The 21,305-nt window shown below is 39.6% G+C and overlaps 2 protein-coding genes, 1 long non-coding RNA gene and 1 pseudogene across 5 annotated transcripts; 1 reads left to right on the top strand and 3 right to left on the bottom strand.

Annotated features, from left to right (window-relative positions):
* Nucleotides 1-6,819: 6,819 nt before the first annotated feature.
* Nucleotides 6,820-15,776, bottom strand: LOC115731059. The gene is made up of 3 exons (XR_007199778.1): nucleotides 15,425-15,776; nucleotides 12,484-12,486; nucleotides 6,820-6,831 (listed from the first exon to the last, which is right to left on the bottom strand). It is a non-coding gene; the product is annotated as an uncharacterized LOC115731059 (long non-coding RNA).
* LOC115756085 (probable LRR receptor-like serine/threonine-protein kinase At1g63430) lies at nucleotides 6,907-12,030 on the top strand. Of its 2 annotated transcripts, XM_048285625.1 has the most exons (14): nucleotides 6,907-7,297; nucleotides 7,402-7,551; nucleotides 7,986-8,124; nucleotides 8,261-8,332; nucleotides 8,442-8,585; nucleotides 8,679-8,828; nucleotides 9,295-9,411; nucleotides 9,496-9,560; nucleotides 9,844-10,095; nucleotides 10,184-10,389; nucleotides 10,502-10,634; nucleotides 10,723-10,877; nucleotides 11,232-11,447; nucleotides 11,563-12,030. In XM_048285625.1, the coding sequence occupies exons 2-14, from the start codon at nucleotides 7,467-7,469 to the stop codon at nucleotides 11,806-11,808; spliced, it is 1,980 nt and encodes a 659-aa protein (XP_048141582.1). In that variant the 5' UTR covers nucleotides 6,907-7,297; nucleotides 7,402-7,466; the 3' UTR covers nucleotides 11,809-12,030. The 2 variants fall into 2 exon arrangements, with proteins under 2 accessions (XP_048141582.1, XP_048141583.1); XM_048285626.1 differs by lacking the exons at nucleotides 6,907-7,297; nucleotides 7,402-7,551 and adding an exon at nucleotides 7,623-7,887.
* LOC115756113 (serine racemase) lies at nucleotides 12,818-15,946 on the bottom strand. Of its 2 annotated transcripts, none has more exons than XM_048285627.1 (7): nucleotides 15,783-15,946; nucleotides 14,792-15,001; nucleotides 14,502-14,588; nucleotides 14,190-14,420; nucleotides 13,794-13,867; nucleotides 13,501-13,687; nucleotides 12,818-13,268 (listed from the first exon to the last, which is right to left on the bottom strand). In XM_048285627.1, exons 2-7 carry the CDS (start codon nucleotides 14,962-14,964, stop codon nucleotides 13,022-13,024), a joined length of 999 nt encoding a protein of 332 aa, XP_048141584.1. In that variant the 5' UTR covers nucleotides 14,965-15,001; nucleotides 15,783-15,946; the 3' UTR covers nucleotides 12,818-13,021. The 2 variants fall into 2 exon arrangements, with proteins under 2 accessions (XP_048141584.1, XP_048141585.1); XM_048285628.1 differs by having other exon boundaries at nucleotides 14,792-14,990.
* Nucleotides 15,947-18,430: 2,484 nt separating this feature from the next.
* Nucleotides 18,431-20,328, bottom strand: LOC125316631 (annotated as a pseudogene).
* Nucleotides 20,329-21,305: the final 977 nt, after the last annotated feature.

The following is a 21,305-nucleotide window of genomic DNA, read 5'->3' as shown; positions in this document are numbered from 1 at the left end:
TTAATTTTAACTTTTTAAAGAAATTAACTATTTTAAAGTTGAATAGTCGACGTGGACACCACGTGAGTTGATTTTGTTAAAAAAATTGACACGTCGTATTAAAAAATTAATAAAAAAATGCCACATGTACTGTTTGACCGGAATTTGACACTTAAATAATCAGTTTTGGCCAGAATTGACATTTTGGTGATCGTTTTTTCTCCGATTTGGTATTTAAGTGATCCCAAAAAAATATTGACACCAAAATGAGCGCCGTACACAAATGTTGGCACTCATACTATATTTTTGCCTTATGTCAAAAGGCGTCTCCGTGATTTTGCTCTAACCTCAGCAGGCTTGACTTTAGAGTTCCAAAGCAAAATTTGCTATTATGTCAAAAGGTACCTCTGTGTGTATGTATCTATCAGAATCGTTTTGTCCCTATTCGATGCACAGTGTAGTTCATTCATGCCTCTAACCCCAGCGATCACTTCTCACCCTCTTCGTGGTCGTTACATTCATCATTAGGGGTGTGCAATTGAATCGTTCCAATCCGAAAATCCAACTAGACAATCCTGAAAAGTAGGTTCAGTTTCCAATTTCGAGTGAAGAACCACCGAAGAGCTGGACCGATCGGACTGGTTTATGTAACCGATTGCATATATGATGAAAGCCATAATTTCTCTTGCGTATTTTTTCTTGTTCACCTCCTTGCTCTGTTTCTCAGACATATGCTCGTGGCTCTTCTTTCCTCTTCGCTCGCACAGCGCAGTTATGCTCTTTCGCCATAGGAACCCTCACTACCATCATTGGTCCTCTCTCAGCCTCCCACTTTCACACGCTCCCCCAACAACCCAATCCCAACCGACCAAGCTCTATCTCTCCCGTTATCGATCCAACTCTAACAGATATGATATTCAAGTAAAAATTTGTGATTTTTTTATGAGACAAAAAACGAGTTTAGAGTAGAATTGATATTGGACCAAAAATTTTGAAATTTGTGTGAGATGAGAAAAAGTTTAAGAAAGAATTGAGATTAAAGCTAAAATTGAGGATTTTTCTAAGAGCATTAACCCAATTTTTAGAGGCTCTTTAAGGGGTTTTTAGTTCATTTATCTAACAAAGAAGGCAACAAGTGATTGTCAGGCGAACAAAGAAAAGGTCGTGATAGGCTTAGAAGGTCGTGATAGTCTTGATGGCAAAGAGGCCATCGAACATGGAGAGAGCCTTCTTGAATTATATATATGAAACTGAAATTAAATCATGGGATGTGCCTTTTAACGTAATGGCAACTTTTAACTCCAATGTTAAATGAGGGTGAATGCCTCCAGTGAAAGTTCCTACTTATACATTAAAGGACAAAATAATAAGACTGAGTATCGAACATATCAAAGCAAATAATATCTCAAGTGAATTAATTCATGGGCGTCACACATGAAGTTGAGTGCGCCCATCATGGGGCAAAGCAGCCCTACCATCTAACACCTCCAAGAAATATGAAATCTCGAGTCATCGTAGTAAGTATCATTAGAATGGAAATAGCTCTTTAAGGTATGAGACGTTAGTTACATATGACAATTACTTAGTCTAAGCTTGCTCCAAATTTATTTACTTTAAGATTAGCTTAGCATTGACTTGAGCATCGGAGAGTTCCCAAACAACCAACCCCATCGGACGGCATTGTCCTAGCGTCTACGGAGTTGGGAGCCGAAGGTCTATAATGTCATTCGGATTTGCAAAGACGGTTTGTCTACTATCCGAATTTTGAATTTGTCTGTTAACATTATTCAAATTGGATTTGCTATAATAATTCAATTTATGTGTGCGGAGAGTGTCCTGGAAAAAGTATAGTAGAAATGGAGCTTCGGGACTACAATTCCGAGACTTGAACTCTAAATTTGCCATATTGCTCTCCATATTCACACCTCTAGGTCAACTAGCTAGTGGCAATTGCATTGCATAAGTAAATGTATTTCACGTACCTCGTAAACCTTTAGCAACATCGATGAAGCACTCAAGAATAACTGGATAATAATTTCGATAGTCCCCATTTACATACAGATTTGATTTGCCTCACTCTTCTCGTTCTTGTTCTTCTTACTTCAAAGATGGACTTTTTTAACAAGCAAACGTGATATTCGAACGACAAAAAGAAAAAGCAATGCGATAATACTATAAATCTCTTTTAATATCTTTTTGAGCAAGAGCTGATCTGGAAGTTAATCCGGGGCAAGTGTTCGCATCTATTATGACATAGTGATGAGGCGTGCAACGATCCTTTGGGCCTTTCCTGCACGGCTTAGGTGGGCCCCGAGCCATCAGATTTCTTGCGTAGAGATTTATGGTTAAATCTCCAACTTTAAAAATAAAATAAAGTAAAAAGAAAAATTCGGAAGAATCCTGGATGTAGATGTCTGAACTAAGCAAATACCTCGCAAGGGCGATTGTAATTAAATGTCTGCATTTATCGGCCAGCTCATGAACCTCCATACGAACAAGGCTAAGCCATAAATTATGTTGACTTGTGTTTTATCTGCCAGACAAGGTCTGGTCTGGTGCGGTTTGAAAGTTTCTCCATGCGACCTTAATCAGAAATTAATGAGGTTTATTCATATGTAGTAAAGGAATAGACAGTGATGATTCAACAGCTACGAAGGAAAGGACCAAAGCATGAAGACAAAATCCTTCGTCAGCAGTTTCTTTGACAAAACCTGTGAGCTCATCCTTGGATTTTTCTCGGTGTCTCGTGTTTGTGATCCCGGCAAAAACATCATTGGAAAAAAAATTAAAATAAAACACATTAATCAGCAAATTAAACACCATAATGGCACGATTAAATAAATAAATAAAACTGATGCTCCATTAACGAGGGGCTTGAAAATCTTAAGAAACTCTTTTTAATTTGCCAGCTAATGAACTTTTTGTTAGTGAGTACCAATTTTGAACTTTTGACTTTACCCGTGATTTGGGCATCGCAAATTTGACTCGTTAAAAAGCTTTAATAGAAAATGATATATCCAAGCTAATATATAACCGGAAAACATCTTTTATCTCACTCATTCAACCCTTGTATGGATTGATACGTCAATCATCATTTTATTTCACCGAGCAACAACCCAGTTTTGACGTTGCAACGTGTTACTTTCTTTTACTTGTCACTCTATGATGTAACCATACCACCCACCCACTTCACTTCCATTGAGTTACTACCAACTCTAGGGCGGCTTTCTCTAAGTTTAATTTTTTAAGATTTGGTGCACAATCACAACGAAATAAAATATAAAAAAAAAATCAATACACAATATTTTATCCCGATTCACCTCTAAACTAGGGCTACTTTTAACATATAATTTCACTATAATTAGCACATCACATCTCTTGTTACATTACCCAATTACAAGCGAAAAAGAATATATATTGTAGTAGTTATTTATGGACTCAAGCCCAAATTACCAATGAAAAAATCTCATCTCAAACTATAAAAGCCCTCTAGTGGCTCCCCCGGACCCTCGCCCGCTCATACAACTTTAATTTGAAAGCAAGATCCACATGCCTTCTTGTCGATAGAGAGTATGAACTCACCCCAATATTCTCCCACTTCGTGAATACTTCACATACTTCTTTAGATCTAACTCAATTGTACACCATTCATACTTTTCTGCACTCATTGTTTTGGTAAAAAAATCTATACTATTCACTTGTGTGTCAACTTTCTCCAGCACTTCAACTTTCTCTTCCACTTTCTCGCGGATGAAATGATATTATATTTTGATGTGCTTTATTCTTGCATGAAACCCAAGATTTTTAGCCAATAATACAACACTCTGGCTATCACACACAATTTTCATACCGCTTTGTGTAAAATCAAGCACTTTACATAATCTGCGCATCCATATCAACTCCTTAGCAACATAAGTAAGAGACATGTACTCTACCTCGGTAGTAGGTAAAGCAACCGTGCTCTGTCTCTTGCTCATCCAACTCACAACTCCGTTGAATGAGGAAACAACATATTCACTAGCTGATCTCCTACTATCAATGTCACCTCCCCAATCAAAATCATCAAAACACTTCGGTTCTAATGCTTACTGTCTCTTTGAGCTTTCCATGCCTTCATAGCTCAAAGTCAAATGCTCCGCGGAAATAACAAAACGCCCACTTTGCTACCATCCAATACTTTTTATCTAGATTGAACATATGTCTACTCAACTCTCCCACTGCTTGAGCAATATATGGACGATTACACACCATGGTATACATCAAGCTCCCCGCTACACTAGCATATGGGATTGTTGCCATCTCTTCATCTTCCTCTTCGGACTTGAGATATTGGAGCTCTAATAACTTGAAACTTATGGACATGGGGATCTTCATTAATTCACAGTATGTCATGTCAAACTTTTTCAACACACTTTCAATAATTTCTTCTTACTCAGCCACAACTTCCTATTCTCATGCTCCCTTTTTATCTACATGCCCAAGATGAAGTTTGTCGGGCCTAGATCTTTCATCTTAAACTGTTTTGCCAACCTTCTCTTTCACAATGCTTATCATTCTCATACTATTCCCAACTAGTAGCATATCATCAACATATAGGGTTAAAATAACAAAATAATCATCTAACATCTTCACATAGACACGATGATCGGCATCACAATGAACAAAGCCAAGCTTCAAGGCATATGAGTCGAACTTTAAGTACCACATTCTTGGAGATTATTTTAGGCTATATAAAGATTTGCACAATTTGTAAAAAAAAAATCTTCTTTTCCTTTGACCATAAACCTTTTTGGATGTTTCATATAAATATCCTCCTCCAAGTCACCATGGAGGTATTTCATTTTTACATCATGTTGCTCTACCTCTAAATTGTATGCAGCTGCTACAAATAAGATAAGTATTATGGAATTTAATTTAGCAATATGAGAAAAAATCTTACCATAATCGACTCTCTATTTGCGAATTTCCTTTCGTAATCGACCGAGCCTTGTATTGTTTTATGTCTTCATCTGCGTACATCTTCTTCTTGAGCACCCCACTTGCAACTAATTGCCTTTCGATCAGTAACCAAACTCCACGTTTCATTTTTATCATGTGAGTCCATCTTATCTTTCATGGCTTTCTATCACTATTTGGCATATTTCGTGCTTCTTGCTTCCTTTACAGTAATTGGATCATTACTTGCAATAGTTAGAGCACAATTTTCCTTACTGACAAACAATGAACACCTCTTAAGTGGCCTTTTCTCTCATGTGGACCTTCTTAAGACCAATTCACCCTCCTTTGTCTTCCCCGTGGGGTTCATCTCATGTTTATCATCCTCGATCACGTGCCACAAATCTCTGTCCATGAGCAAAGCCTCCATTTTCAACTTTCGTAGATCAAAACCCTTTCCTCCGAACTTCTTTACTTCATTTACGATTAACCGGCCGACATCTTCATAAAAATCGATTTTTCGGATCTCTTTTTATCAAGAAAATCCTAACCTCAAACCTCGCTTGATACTAGATGTTAGGATTTGGCGCACAATCACAATAAATTAAGGCGTAAAAGCAAGAAAGAGAAATCACCACGTGACCTTGCCGGTGCGGTTCCTCGGAGATGCGTGTACTCATTGTGGAGTGGGACCCATGTGTCTTTCTATCGATATGGAGTATGAACCACACCCCCAACACAACTTCACCTGCATCCGATCGAAAACTTTACTTTTTGTGCGCAAGTACTTCACATCATGCTCTTGCCTGCAAAATTAGCTATATATGCTGCATGCTAACTAGAAAAGCCGAGAAGTATTTTACTCAATTGGTCATGGTTGATAAGACTATCGGTGGATTTTCATATAATTAATCCTTCCAAAGTATAGATAAATAAATGGAAAAATTCTAAATAAGGGTTCGTGCATTTATTTTTTCAAATAAGGGCTTGAAGTGAATCTTATTTCAAATAAAGGCCTTAAGTGGTCATATTAATCTCAATAAGGGCATGAAGTAGTTGTGACAGTTTCAAATAAGGTTTTGACGTCGGTCGGATGAATATTCAGGCCGATCAAGGACATTTTCGTCCTAAAATAATTTTCATTCTAAATTATTTTTTCTTCTTTCTTTTCCTTTTTCTCATTTTTTTCTTCTTTGCGCCCACGGGGGAGGCCGGCTTTGTTTAGGGCTCAACCGTGGTCGACGAGGATGGACCTTGTCGGCCCAAGTCTTGCCTGTGGTCGAAGAGGGTGGCCTTTGCCAAATCGGGTGAGGGCGGCCCTCGCCCAACCCTCTCCTAACATCGGCGGCCAGCTATCGACAAAAAAAAAATAAAAATAAAAGGAAAGAAAAAGACATTCAAAAAGTAAAAGATAAAAATGCTCTTGACTAGCTTGAAGGTCACGCCCTTCTTTGAGATTGACATAGCCACTTCATGACATTGTTTAAAATAAAATCCGCTTCGGATCTTTATATGAGAAAATGAGAGTAATTTATGTCATTATTTGAAATTGTTCTTAAATAAATAGATGAGTGAGAGAAAATATAAAGAAGCGGTACCTGCCCTGACCGTACACTCAAAATCTCGCGATAGATATGAATTTCTCTCGCAAAATAAATAGATAAGTGGGAGAAAACATGAAGAAGGGGTGCCCTGACCGTACACTCAAAATCTCGCGATAGATACGAATTTCTCTCGCAACCATGTCGAACTTCAAACTCCCAAATTAATCGACATGAAGAAGAAGTAATGATGAATTTCAATCCTTGAGGAAAGCAATCATTAATATTAGTTGACAATGGTAAAGTAAAGCTCCCGGCTTTCCACGACAACGCAGCACTAATCTGGAAAAAAGCACCCGTTTCTTCTCTGATATTTCTGTTCTATCCCCGGAAAAGAACCAAAAAAAAGCTTGGACGTGTACAGCAACACGCTCTCTCTCGCTTTCACTCATTTTGTTTTCGCCTGTGTTTCTATCGTCATCCCCACTTTTTCCTCTTTTTTCCATGCTTCAAATCTCTGCAGTACTGCCAGTGAGCAACGAAACCTCTCTTTGAATCCAAGTCTCTCTCTCTCTCTCCCCCTTCCACATCTGGGTGTGCGTGTGCGTGTGTGTGTATGCTCCCTTTTTAACTTGGCGTCCGTCTTCTGCATTGTCAGCGCACATTCTTGGTTGCTTGGTTTGGTGGGTAGTTACCAAATCTTGGATTCGGGCTCTCTGGTCTTCGCTCCTGTGTGCCAAAGCTCTTCTTCTCTGTTCTTGCGAGCGCTTCTTTCTTCTTCTCTGTTTCAAGATATTCCATTTCCGGTAGTAGATTGCAGCTTTTAGGACCTAGAACGCACCGTAGCTTCATTTTTGTCTTTTATGCTTCTTCTTTGTAGCCCCCATCTATAGCAAATCTGGGGGGGTTTTTCCACCCTCATTTCTTGTTTTCTTTGTTGGGTTAGCGTAAAATCTTCATTTGGGTTTCTTGAGCGAAAGTGAGTTGTTTAGTGTAGAGATTTTCGAAGAAATGAGAGCATTCGGTTCAGTTCAGCCTCTGCTTGTTGTTTTTGGAGTTCTGTTGGTGACTTGTGACTCTTTTGCGCCTTACGAAGGTATGTGTTTCTAATGTAAATCACTCTCATATCTGATCCACAGATCTACTTTAGTTTAAAAGCTCTTGAACAGTGTTCAATTGTAAAAAGAATCCGGACCATAGGACTATTGGAATTTTGGGTACTCTGGTTCTGTGTTGTGTTGATTCATTTTTATCAAGACAAAATCAAATTTTGCAGCTAATATTCCGATGCAATGGATGAGAAGAAAATTTTGAGATCAATAGCTTGATTGCTCTCTCTTTATCAGCTTTATTTCTCAGCCACCAAGAGAGCACTACTATCCTACTGGGATCTTAATTACATAATGCAAATTCGTCCAGGGCATAGGAAATAGTAATTATCTTGGAGCTTTTGTCTAGCTCCGATGTTGTAATTGATGTATTTTCAGTTTTCTGTGCTTAATTGTGTGTTGCTTTCTGGTTTTTGCGTAGGTTGGGCACTAATTACTTTCAAGGAGGCCATCTATGAGGACCCCGATATGGTTTTGTCCAACTGGAATGCCCTAGATGCAGATCCTTGCGACTGGTCCGGCGTATCTTGTTCGGCCGCTCGGGACCATGTACTCAAAATGTAAGTTTTGATCTAGACTTTTCTTGATTGTCTGGTAATCAATAATGTATTACGCCTTTTGGCCCTGAATTGCTGATGTTGCCGGCAGAATGAATGTTCTTGTTGCTCAATTTTGTGTGCAATCTCTGTTGTGCAGAAACATTTCGAATTCAGGTTTGAAGGGGTTTCTTACGCCAGACCTCGGTCACCTCACCTACTTGCAGGAATTGTATGTTGTTGCCTTCAAGACATCAAGCAATACACTTACGTTGTTGTCAATTCTACCGAACCTGTTTCACATAAGTGAAGCTTACTCTCTGTGCACTCGTGGCTTGCAGAATTTTGCACAATAACAACCTGATAGGGACCATTCCAAAAGAAGTCGGAATGTTGAAGAACCTCAAAGTCTTGGATTTGGGGATGAATCAATTATCGGGCCTGATACCTCCTGAGATAGGGAATCTGACAAATCTTATTAGAATGTATGAGGGTTTCTTTAATTGTCTGTGTAGAACTGGTGTAGAATGTAGATGATGCATTCTCATTTTTTTTCGTTGTTTGCTCTTTATGTGCAGAAATCTAGAGTTCAATGGCCTGACTGGCATGATGCCTCAAGAACTTGGAAATTTAAAGTATCTCGAGGAACTTCTGCTGGACAGGAATAAGCTTCAAGGGAATGTTCCTGCTCAAAGCAGCATCAATTTCACATCCAATGTACAGGGCATGTTAGTAGATGATCCTTGCGCTATATACTTTCTCTGATTTTAATAGTTTGGTGCATGTGGATAAAGATTCATGCCCCCTTCTTTTGTGCCTTTGCACTATAGTTTCTTAATATCCAACCCACCTTTTGAACTAAATAAAAAGACTTTCTAATCATAGCGCACGTCTGCATGCTGTACGTAGGCAATTTATTAGCTGAAGGTGGAGATTGAGGAAATTGTCCTTAGAATATTTTTGTACCCTGGTTTGACACTTTAAAAATGCTGGAGCAATAGAACAGTAATTGCAATTTGCGAGCTCATGTAAAATGAACTGATGATTAATGACCCTTTACCAGTAAAGTTAAAGCTTAGAGACGACCGTCCTAATGCAAGCTATGTATATTGTCAACTAAGTTCTTTTAATGGAGTTATGGTGATGTGGAGGCTTTATCCTTATATTGATGCCTTATGCTGCCACTTTTGTCAGGTATGCCTCAAATGCAAATTCAAGCGGCTTATGTCGCTTATCCCAGTTGAAGGTGGCAGATTTTTCATTTAATTTTTTGGTTGGGGACATACCAAAATGCCTGGAGTATCTACCAAGGTGCCTTGTTTGGCTTTTTCCGTCTGCTTTCTTTTTTCTATATACTTTTATATACTTTTTCTTTTCACTCACTCAACCTTGCAGTGTGAGCTTTCAAGGAAATTGCCTTCAAAATAAAGATCCCAAGCAGCGTTCCAGTGCACAGTGTGGTATGTTTGATGTTCCTTCTTCTTTTTCCCTTGTGGTGTCAATGAAAATTAAGTCATCTGTTATTTCAGTAATGTGGTCATATGTAGGTCATGCTAAATTTTGGTTTGATGGGAAATTGTGATTTATATGAGACTAGTATGCTGTCACTGATTTTTTGTGTGGTTCATTTTGAAGTGTTATATCCTATTCTGTTGGTAGATTGATCTTTACCTGAGGGAAAAAGAAAAGATCGACCTTTTGTTACTGGTTCTTGTTTCATTACTAACTGTATCTGCTTCTTAGGTGCTTCTCCACCCGGCAAAAGCCATTCAGACGTCATTCCAAAACATCAGTCTGCCAATGATGAAGCCAAACATCAGAGAACATCGAGACCTACCTGGTTATTGGCTCTAGAGATTGTGACGGGAACTATGGTGGGGTCTCTATTTCTCATAGCTCTTCTGACTGCTCTTCAGAGATGCAATAGCAAGTCGTCCATCATTATACCTTGGAAGAAATCAGCCAGTGAGAAGGACCATATTTCTGTATACGTAGGTCAGAACTCAGCCTTTACTATGTTAAATGCATTTCCCTGGTATTTAAAAAATGTACGTACTTAAAATTTATGTTGGTTTTGCTGCAGATTCTGATGCGTTGAAGGACATAATGAGATTTAGCAGACAAGACCTAGAAGTAGCTTGTGAAGACTTCAGCAATATTATTGGTTCATCACCAGATAGTTTGGTTTACAAGGGAACTATTAAAGGTGGTCCTGAGATTGCCGTAATATCACTTTGCATCAAACAAGAGCATTGGACAGGCTATCTAGAACTCTACTTCCAAAGAGAGGTAATTAGTTCTTCATCCCTATGTGAAACTTCAGCTTCAAACTAGAAAACTTCGAGTTGACATTGTGAGTTTGGAAAACCCGTGTTAAAGATTAGGTCATGTTTTCATCCAGGTGGCAGATTTAGCTAGACTAAATCATGACAATACAGGAAGATTATTGGGCTACTGCAAGGAAAGCACGCCTTTCACACGGATGCTTGTTTTTGAGTATGCATCCAATGGGACACTTTATGAACACCTTCATTGTAAGTGAAATAACCATCCTGTTCAAAGCAGGCTTTGGGCTGTGCACGCTTTGTCACCTTCCCATTTATAACTGTAATACTAATGCAGATGGAGAAGGCTGCCAATTATCCTGGACACGGCGTATGAAAATAGTCTTGGGCATTGCTCGTGGGTTGAAGTATCTTCACGAGCTTGACCCACCCTTTACTATATCCGAGTTGAATTCCAGTGCCGTATATCTAACAGAAGATTTTTACCCAAAGGTATGCCAGTGCCCAGGCCCTAAATCATTACATACACACAGAGACAGCAAAAGATTCAGCTGCTCTGTGAAAATGGATATTCTAGAAAATGTGATTGAATACCTGAAATGTGTCAAGACAAATGGAAAAAAAAAAAAAAAATTGAAGAGGATATTCTATAAAAATTTGTCGCTCCTTTTAGCAGGCACCTTGAAATTACTAAATACGACAACCAAATTTTCCTTTGCTTTGCTGTTTTTGAGCCCTACATTGTTGGGTCTTTAGTATCAGTTGAAGTGCTGATGGAGAAATAGAAATGCGCAAAACCTATGGTTTTGTTTTGAGAAAAAAGCTGTTTGCTCATTTCAACTGCAGCTCGTCGATTTTGAGAGTTGGAAGACGATTCTTGCAAGATCAGAAAAGCATTCGGGATCCATTGACAGTCAGGGCTCCATTTGTGTTCTTCCCAATTCCTTAGAAGGGCGCCATGAGGATGTTCAGGGAAACATCTATGCTTTGGGGGTACTTCTGCTGGAAATAGTGAGCGGAAGACCTTCATACTGCAAGGACAAAGGGAGCTTGGTAAATTGGGTAAGTTGTCTTATGGAGGCTCGTTTCTTTGACAGGAACTTTCATACTGAAAATATTTTGAAGGATCGCGGGAGACTTCAAATGATCTTTGCAAATTAATTTCATTTCTCTGCAGGCTAAGGACTATCTTGAGCTGCCAGAAGTAATGTCTTACGTGGTTGACCCTGAGTTGAAACATTTCCAGTACGAGGACCTTAAAGTAGTGTGTGAGGTGGTGAGCTTATGCCTGAATCCTGATCCTACCAAGCGGCCTTCGATGCGAGATATAAGCTCCACGTTGGAAACCCGGATCGACACATCTTTTTCTGCGGAGCTGAAGTCGTCGTCTTTGGCATGGGCCGAGCTTGCGCTTTCATCATAACAGAGCTGAAGTTTGAACTTTAAAGCTAACATACTGTAAATCAGGAACGTATAAGTGTAATTCTCGTCATTGATACCTCATCTCAGTTTTCTTACTGGTTCGTGTAAATGTTTGGAGTGCTAGAAGGAAAAACAAAGAGTGTTGAGCTTGACAGTGTACTCCTTGTATACCATTTATTGATGAGTACAGTTCTGAAGCGCAATCGATGGATTAGGATGCCTTCAGTTTCTTTCCCAATATAATCCTTGGCTTATGCTCCAATTTAATTTTTCTTTCTGTCCTTTCCGAAGGGATTCAAGCTGATGGGCATCTTTCAACTTGGGATATTTAGAGGTCAGCCCATGGTCTCGTCTCCTCCAATGTCAACCCGTTTCACGGAAACACAGAAATTCTGTAGCAATGATCAGAATGCCGGATCGTATATGGATGTTGGCGAAAAAATGATGCTGTTCTACCACGCCAATGTCCATCAGCAGAAAGTGTTATCATGTCCATGTAGGAATGTGCCGATAACTGTCTCGAGATTGAACGTCTCATTTCCCCAACTGTGTTTGAAGAGAACATGTCTTGCGATCTGATTCCCCGTTTGATTCATGGTTATCTAGTTTCCTCCTCTTGTGATCGGATGGAGACCTGAACCAACTTATTCCTGGCCAAGATGAGGGATCACCGTACAGCCTTTGCTTCCCTGCTCAGCTCATCTCAGACCTTGATAAAGCTTGCAGTGAACCTCATATCATTCCCGAGGTTGAAACTCACACATTAAACCTCACTGCCTTTGTTCTTTTATGTGCTTTTATATTATGACATTAATTGGCCAAAAAAATATTATGACATTAGAACTGTCAGGATATAAAATGTATTCTGCATCGTACTCTAACAATTTACCCAAATGACTTTCAATTGGTATGAGAGCCGAGCCTTGAGCCCCCTCCGTAAACCCGGATGCTGTTTCTTCAACAGCATTGACAACAAAAACGGGGGCGCACATCACAAACTACACCAGTAATTGAAAGAAAGTGTTGCATTGACGGCGTTACAAATCTCACAAGTTTACAGATGACAAATGAACTAGAAATAACAATCCTTGGTTGAGTATTCAGAACAGAACAAATATTTCCACATTGATGTAATGGCATAATCAAGAGGAAAATCTTTGTCGCCTGATGAGGTAGACTCCTTAAGAGCACATATTAGTAATTTACCATCCCCTTCATTTTCTGTAAGAGTTCCATAGCACACCCAAATCAACATTACCTCCTGAAAGGATGATTCCTATATGGTTACAATCCTTCCAAGCAGGATTACTCCTAAAGCATTCCGATAGAACAGCAGCAAGACCAATGGCTCCACTTGGCTCCACCGCCACTTTCAGAATTTCATAGCAAAGTCTCATCGCTTCCACAATGTCTTTATCGTCTACAACTATGACATCATCGACTAAATCACGTACCACAGGCCTGCTCCACCAGAAGATGAAACGGAAGTCGCACGAAATCGAGAAGCATATAAATCAGTTGGTCCAAGAAAAAGGTCAGTTCAGCCTCATAGCATGCAATTCTTTGTCAAGTTGCGTCAAATTTACATATAAAAGCACCAAAAATATATTAACTAATCGAGAACTAACTATTAGGAAATATCAAAAAAATGTGTTCGGTCTGACGACTATAATAATCTCAGTATGGAACTCACCATGTAAGATTTCCTAGAGAAGCTCGAAGCCCATCAGCAATGGTGTTGGTCTCGGGCAAAGTTATAATCCTTCCAGCTGCTTTAGATTGTGCTGCATCATTTGCCCCTCTAGGTTCTGCAGCCAAAACTCGAATTCTTGGGTTCACTGATTTGGCGGCCAATGCCACTCCCGAAATCAAACCACCTCCTGCAAAAATTTTGATTGCCTCTTTTTCAGTGAAGAGTGGCACTGCATGAGGATGACAACTACGTAGGACCAGAATATTGGACTTGGGAAAGGTTATCAGACAAACCACTTATTGGAACTATAATAGTGTCTATTTGTGGGGCCTGCTCCAGAAGCTCCACAGATAATGTTCCCTGTCCACTGGATTAATCGGGAATTACACAATAATATCTGGCCATCACAGTATCATGAACTACATCTAGAAGGAATTTCAGAGTTGAATGTGGAAGCTGAAAGAATCGAAAAGGAAAAGAGCAAGAAAAGGAAGGGCCTAAAGTCGCTTAAGCTTAATAGCAATGCAACCTTGCCTCTTATTTGCAATTTAAGTTTTTGTATTATTTTGAAAGCATCCATTAAGAAATTTACAAGTTCTAGATCACCAATTCCTTAATTCCACAGCTTTTAGACTTTGGATGATGTGATTATAAAAAAGGGTGAGAAAAACATATAGTGAATCTAGTACCTTATTATCCGTTTGTCATTGTACGGATGAATCAGAACCGCTCCAGTTTCTTGCGACACTTTCGAAGCTGTTTCTTCCCTCGACTTAATTGTGACCTCACTCCAGATAACTTGACCACCATAGCGAATGACATTATCGACTTTGCATTTTGGTGCATTTTTTGGTATCACTACATATGCTGGAATCCCTCGTAATTTTGCAGCTAAGGACAATGCTGCAGCATGGTTTCCGCTAAACTCGTAGAACTTGGGGATAGTTAAAGCATGAGTCAGGAAAGTAAGAGTCTGGAACACCATCAAATGTCAAACTTACCTGCTGTGTGTAACAACCCCTTTAGCTGCCTGAGCATCATCAAGGGACCATATAGCATTGCAAGCACCTCTGAACTTAAATGCCCCACTGTGATTTTGAAGACCCACATTAAACTGATTGTAAAAGAAAAATGCCTATGGTTCTAGCCAACAACTCATGCCAAAGAAAAGGGAATGCTTGTTGTGCAAAATCTGAACTTTTTTTCCTTTGGCCAAAGCAAAATCCGAACATGAACCAAATGGAGAAACGCATATACTATGAGGAAGGCACTCCACTTAAGAACTTCTCACCCCTTCTGAAAGCATTCGCACTTGAAGTATAAACTTCTGTTGCACATTGCATTAAGAGATTCTGAAGTGATAACAGGAGTCTTGTGTACAAATGAGCCGATGCGTTCTAGTGCTTCTCTTATGGAGGATATTTCAGCAGCATACTTCCCTCCCATGATACTTGCATCCATCATGAAGCAACCACTTTGCTCTGTAATTTCTCTAAATAGACTGAAACAATTTCAGCGAGCTCTAGTGAAGAAACCGAAATGTCAAAATAGCTTTGCACATATTATCTGACAACCAAAAATGTATCTATATAATTCCTCCTACTGGATTTTCATCTCATCGTTTCACTTTTAGGATTAAGGATAATCCAGCTCAAAGTAAGCAAAACAACAAAATGAAGTTCTTCCAAATACCAGAAAGATTTCTTTGCAGTTGAGATCAAAAGGCTATCTCAAGTCATGAAACAGAATTTCAGAGAAAGGTTTCTTTGACAGGACCACTGATTTTTTCAGACATTGCCTGCATAAATCAGTGGCTTGCTAGGCTGAGTTTGTGTTTGATTGCCATAGTGATTTGAACAATTTGACCAGTAAATGTTACCCATCAAACTGGTAAGGTTGAACAGAGAATCATTAAAACTCTAACAGCATAAAAATAATTCCCCAGATGGATTGTAATCACACTCAAGCCACCAAACTGACTATAGCATTGACCACAGTCAAAAACCCCACAAGACGAATACAGAAAAATCAAAATTTTCCATAATCCGACCGAGCAAAATCAATCTATTAGCATCAACCAGGTCTTTTAACATCACATAAGGTAACGAGAAAGTTGCCCCTAAACAAAAGAGCCAACTTCATCGGACATGGATAAAAACCCGGAGTAATCCATGCGAAGCAGCTCATGAAGCTCTACAAACTCTGCGTCTGTACATGATTGAGCTCAGACCGAAGATTCGGAAGGTTAGAAGAGATTCAAGTGGAAGGTTTCAAGAACTTACGCCGTTGACAAGGAAGAGAGGATTTCGAGGAAGAATCACAGCGGTTTAGTCGCTAAGCTCGTCAGTCTCCATGGAAGAATGGGTGACTGGAGCGTTTAGAACTGGAAACTTGGAAGTCCGGGAGAGAAGATGACAAGCGAAAGCGACGGGGAGAGCTACGAAATGGAGAATCTTTTTTGGGAGAAAACGACGGCGTATAGAAAATCCACTAACCAGAAACCAGTCCATTATTATATTCGAATTATCCGAGAATAAATAAATACAAAAGGATTAGGAACCAATAGCACAAATGATCCATGAACTTTTATTCGGTATATAATGTTATTTCTAAACTAACTTATATGATGCGTTTTCTGAACTTTAACCTAATATGTAACGCCGTTTATAAATTTTAATTTGTTTAATATGATCCCTAAACGGTTGGTAACTGTTCAGTATAATCCCAAACTATATGAAAATTTGTAAAAGTTCATAGGCCACATTAAATATAGAATTAAAGCTCATGGAGCATATTGAACAAATTAAAAATTCATGGGCAACATTGCATATTAAACTAAAATTTAAGAACCATTCATGTTATATTTCCCTATAAATTAAAACGAGGTGGAAATAGTTAAAATATCTTTATGACCACTGTTTTTCATCGCGTATACCACATCGTTTGGTAGATGAATTCTATAATTGAATTGGGATGTCTCTAGCATTTATGATGTCATCTTGCAAGCTTCGCAACCTTCCTTATGATGCAGCTAGTGAAGTGGAAACAGTTGAGAGTCAAGACTTGGAGCAGGTTCATTAACGTTGTCAATGTGCTGTTAGTAGGGTGAGCATTACTGATTCGATTCTCCAAGTGTCTGAAATCCGATTTACATTATGGATTTTAGAATCAAGTACATGCACGCGATCAAAGCTACTTAATCAATGTCGGCTTGCTTTCAACTTTCGAAGGGGTTGTAGCTAAAGAAACGAAGAGAAATTTCCATGATCCCACTTGCCCCGTATGCCAACTCTGCAGAATAATTGCCAAAAAAAAAAAAGTTCTAAATCTATTTAAATTACGTCAATTCAATCCTAAACGTTTTGTATTTATGTCAATTCAGTCCTAAACCTTTTGTATTTGGCAATAAAAAAAGGTTTTGAATTGAATTAGTACAATTGCAATAGATTTAAGATTTTTTTGGTAATTTTGGATGCGAAGGAGAGTGGAATTTCTTCATTTCTTCCCAGGAGACCGTATGTTGTTCAATGGACCTTCCTCGATGAAGAAGCATCGAAACTTGGCCTGCCTCACTCCCGGTGGTTTCCTTCGCATCCTTGTTGTTCCGAGGCTCCTCCTCCTTCCGCTTCCTTCCCTGTGTAGTGCCGTTTGAATTGCTCTCTCGGCCTCACTTGCATGGCCTCCTTCAGAAGCTTCACGGGTGGGTTCAACGCCAGATTGTGCTCATTTTCATGGTCGTCCTATGTCCGCAACGGCTGTGCGGCAGAAGATCAGCAGGACCACTTTTGCCTCGTACAGTTACCCTTATGCAGACCGCTCATCGACTGATCTAGGCGGATGGAACCAATTCCAGTGTAGGCCGGTGCTCGTCTAAGTGTTTTCTAGTAGGGTGTTATCCTCGGTCATGTGTTGTGTGAATCTGCAACGGTGTCACCTTCCCCTCTTTTGCACTAGTAGGGGAAAATTGTCATGAGATATTCAGACATCTGAACACCACGAAGTCTAAACGGATTACCTAGTATCGTCGTCATTGCGCCTTTTTTGGGGTTTTCATTTCCTTTTCTTGGTTATCTTGTGTTTGTACACCGGGCTAAAGCCCAGTTACGAAAATGAGAAGCGAAAAACGACGGAGAGAGCTACGAAATGGAGAATCTTTCAAACCGAAATGAGGAGAGAAACTAAATTTTCTGTAAGAGTCCCTGCCAACCGTAACGTTAGTAAGATGGCCATGGCTAACATGAGTAGATCGGAGGGGGTTATCAATGGAAGCTTGATAAGCCAAGAAAATCATTTCGAGGGTGGAGTTGAAGTGTGGAAGAGGAGGTTTACTCTAGAACATGACAGGTCGGCAATCCACCAGAGCAAGACAGATTAGACAAGGAAGATGTGTGATGAATTTAGGTAGTAGTAGTTCAGATAACGTTCGAGGAAAAGTCAAGCCGCTTTGTCCTCCTATGGGCGCCGCTTCCTAGTATGAAGTAGTTACAAACACCGGAGTTCCCTCTGCCAACCTTTTTGGTGCGGACTTACGTGGGAATGTCTTTAGGTTTACATATAAAAAGAACAAATCATAATCGGACTTTGAAAATATTTAGGATTGATCCCGTTTAAGAAACCTTACGAGGACAATCACAATCGATAGCCACCGCCCACCGGTTGTGGGTGGCACTCATTGTCCGATAATCGAAGTATACTAGTTCTAAAATTATACGTGGAAGAAGATTATATCTATATGAAAAAAGTCTTGCCTAACGATCACATTGTTATTTGATAGTGGATGGTCACGCTAATATCATCCTATCTATATAAAGAAAATATAAACTCTATTGTCAAGTGATATTAGGGTATTTTAACAGGTTTTGAATACCACCGTCAAGCGACCACTCAAATTCGGGAGAAGCACTCTAAATTTCTCCGATGGCAGTATTCTTTAGAAGCCCCGATTCGGCTTGGCCAAGCCAGCTATGGCGCCTAGGGACGACGACGGAGCTCGAGGTCGAACCCACGAATGCTGCAAACCAAGGTGGCTTGGGCCATGCATCATTCCAAGGGCCATCTGGAAAGGCACTGTTGGTGGGTTGTGACCTTGCATTTGCATGGGCATGGGCTTAGCTGCAGGGCCCGGGCCCCAGCCTGTAGGGGGGAGATGACCGGAGCATAGGGCACTCCACCGTACTGTTGAGCCACAGCCCAGCAGCTGAAGCCGGTTGCTTTCCTAGAGTTGAAGGTTGAGAATTCATCATCGAGGCATTAGGGATTGTGCTAAGGTCGTCATTAACCTGAAACCGTAGACCCATTTCTCTTACTCTTTCAAACTCGAGATGTAAGAGACTCAAAGGCACGACTAAATTATCATGACACGCCATATTTAAGCAACATCAAAACTGAAATGCAGCATAAAATGCTAAGATAATTATTTCAGGTCAGTCCCAACAATTTGTTAAGCTAACAAGTGAAAACTTATCCATCAGAATGATTAATGAATAAGCATTATCTCAAGTCAAATGACCAGGCTTCTTTACTCTTAAATTAAGACATCATGAATACATTCTCGCAAAGGAAAGTCGCCAGAATACTTGCTTCAGTCTTCAAATTTCCCATCAATTCAGGAGTTAAAGACAAAATGCCTCATGTTAACGCGACTAAGTTAGATCATGCTAGCACTTAAGGTTCATCTTTCAAAGCAAGGTAAACAAGGCAGTTCAAATTCCCTGAATGATGACACAGAAAATGCAATGTTGAAAATTGTAACACGAGATCCGAGGAGATTAGCCGAATCTTGACCATGTGGTTCATTCAAAGTCAACATCATCTAAAGTTCATGTTGGCAGATTGATGCACTTAGAGTTGGCGAAGTCGGAATGGGTTGAAATGTGGTCGGATGCAAGAAAATGGGCCGCTGATCGAAACTCACAGCTATGCTGTGATCGACATTTTAGAGTCATTTAGATGGATTTTCAGGCATTTCTTGTTTTTAGACTGTTTTTATAATTTTAATGGTGTTTTCGTAATTTTGCGTTTCCTATTGTAATTTAGGGTTAACACCGTATAAAAGGGTGCTTCGAGTTTCGAGTGAAGGAGATGTTTATAGACTTTTGACATTCTACCGATTTGATAATCGTAGTTCAGAGAGAACTAATTGTTCCTCTTTTCAATCCCTAATCCATGTTTAGCCAAATTTCTATTGCATTTCGGCATTTCAGAGATACCGATGAATGTTGAACTACCTTTCTCAAAGTGAGAGAGCACATTCAAATAGTGTTCAATCTTGATCAAATGGTCAATTGGAAGTGGCATCTTTCAAAACTCGAGTAGAAAACTTTATACAGGAGAGGGGGTTTTTCTTTTTTGTTTCAAAAGTGAGGAATTGTATATCCGCAGGGCAGGAGAGTCGCGATTACTTGAGATAAAAGTTATGCCGCAGGGCAGATGTGATTACCTTTATGCTAAGATCTGTATGACGCGAGTATGAGTTATGGAGTTCGCAAAAGCCCCTGCCATATATGCAATGCCCTTCCAAAGCTTCATTTACAACTACAGTAGTCTGAATATCTGCATGGACAGCAATACGACAATTAACAATGCATCTAAGATATTCTTCATCCAGAAAAAAATTTACTGCTCTTACTAACCAAGGTACCGAATTAATGCCTGGACCCGTCCAGTACATGTCCAAAAGCTGAAAAGACCTGAACTAGGCTAAATGGGTAACATACTTAGAAAACACACAAATACCCAAGAATGCAAAAAAGGCTCACCCATCGCTTCGATTCCGACCCCATCTCGCCTCAATCTCCCCTCCCCTCGGTCCATTAGGCCCTCGGTCATGGTTTGATCATTGGCTCGACCGAGATTCAATTGTTGTTCGATCATCATCTAATCGTCACAAGATCATTGCTCATTCATGCCCAAGGATCGTTCACCCATGCACTTGGCCATGATGCCTGCGTCAGGGGGAGCCACGCAATGCAAGGGTTGTCCATCCATCCATCTTTGCCTAGAGGTGCTCTATCTGATCCGTCATTGATCCATACACGACTCATTCATGTGCCGAACCTCCAATGTTACTGATACTGCATGTTCTCTATTGATACGAGAAGGACATTGAGGAGGTTCTAATTTTTTTCGCATCCAAGTCAATACTCACGTGCAGTATAAAATGCAATGTTCAATCAAATTAGTCAAATCATAAGGCAAACAAAATTATACCCCAATCTCATTCTAACAGAGGATGTGATTGAAACAATGCATGTTGAGTTTCGATGCCTTACCTGACCATTGCCATCTATAGTAGATGAAACAACGGGAAAGAATGGGCTAGTATAATCCTTGATAAACAAAGAGTTGCCAAGGTAAACATGGTAATACACAATTGATCAGCCAATAAACAAACATGAAACAAAGATTTACTAAAAAATAAAAATAAAAAAAAAACCCCAATAAAAAAGTCACCCTCTCCTATGGCTCTGGAATTGGGTGAATATGTGATCTTGAGAGTGCATGGCCCCATAATGCTCAGGAAGCAAATACCTTTAAACCAAGAGGAAACAAGTTAGTAACGTTCGTGTGAGTGCACTAGAAGAGATTATGCTATTGCAGCCCAAAAGAAATTCTCGAGAGCACATGAACACGCCATTCTTTCCTAAGAACTGCTTCTTAGAAATTTGAGTTTTGGCTTAACTAGGAATTATTATTATACCATCTTAAAAAGTATAGTTAAACACATTATATTGGTGAAGAACTCGTGCTAAAATATGTATAAATTTGGGCAACATGTACCAGTTCCAGTTGGACTAATTACCATG

This window comes from Rhodamnia argentea, chromosome 9 (assembly GCF_020921035.1).
Source record: "Rhodamnia argentea isolate NSW1041297 chromosome 9, ASM2092103v1, whole genome shotgun sequence".
NCBI lineage: Eukaryota > Viridiplantae > Streptophyta > Magnoliopsida > Myrtales > Myrtaceae > Rhodamnia > Rhodamnia argentea.
Note: the sequence above shows the minus strand (reverse complement) of the source record. Positions and strands in the feature narration are given on the sequence as shown.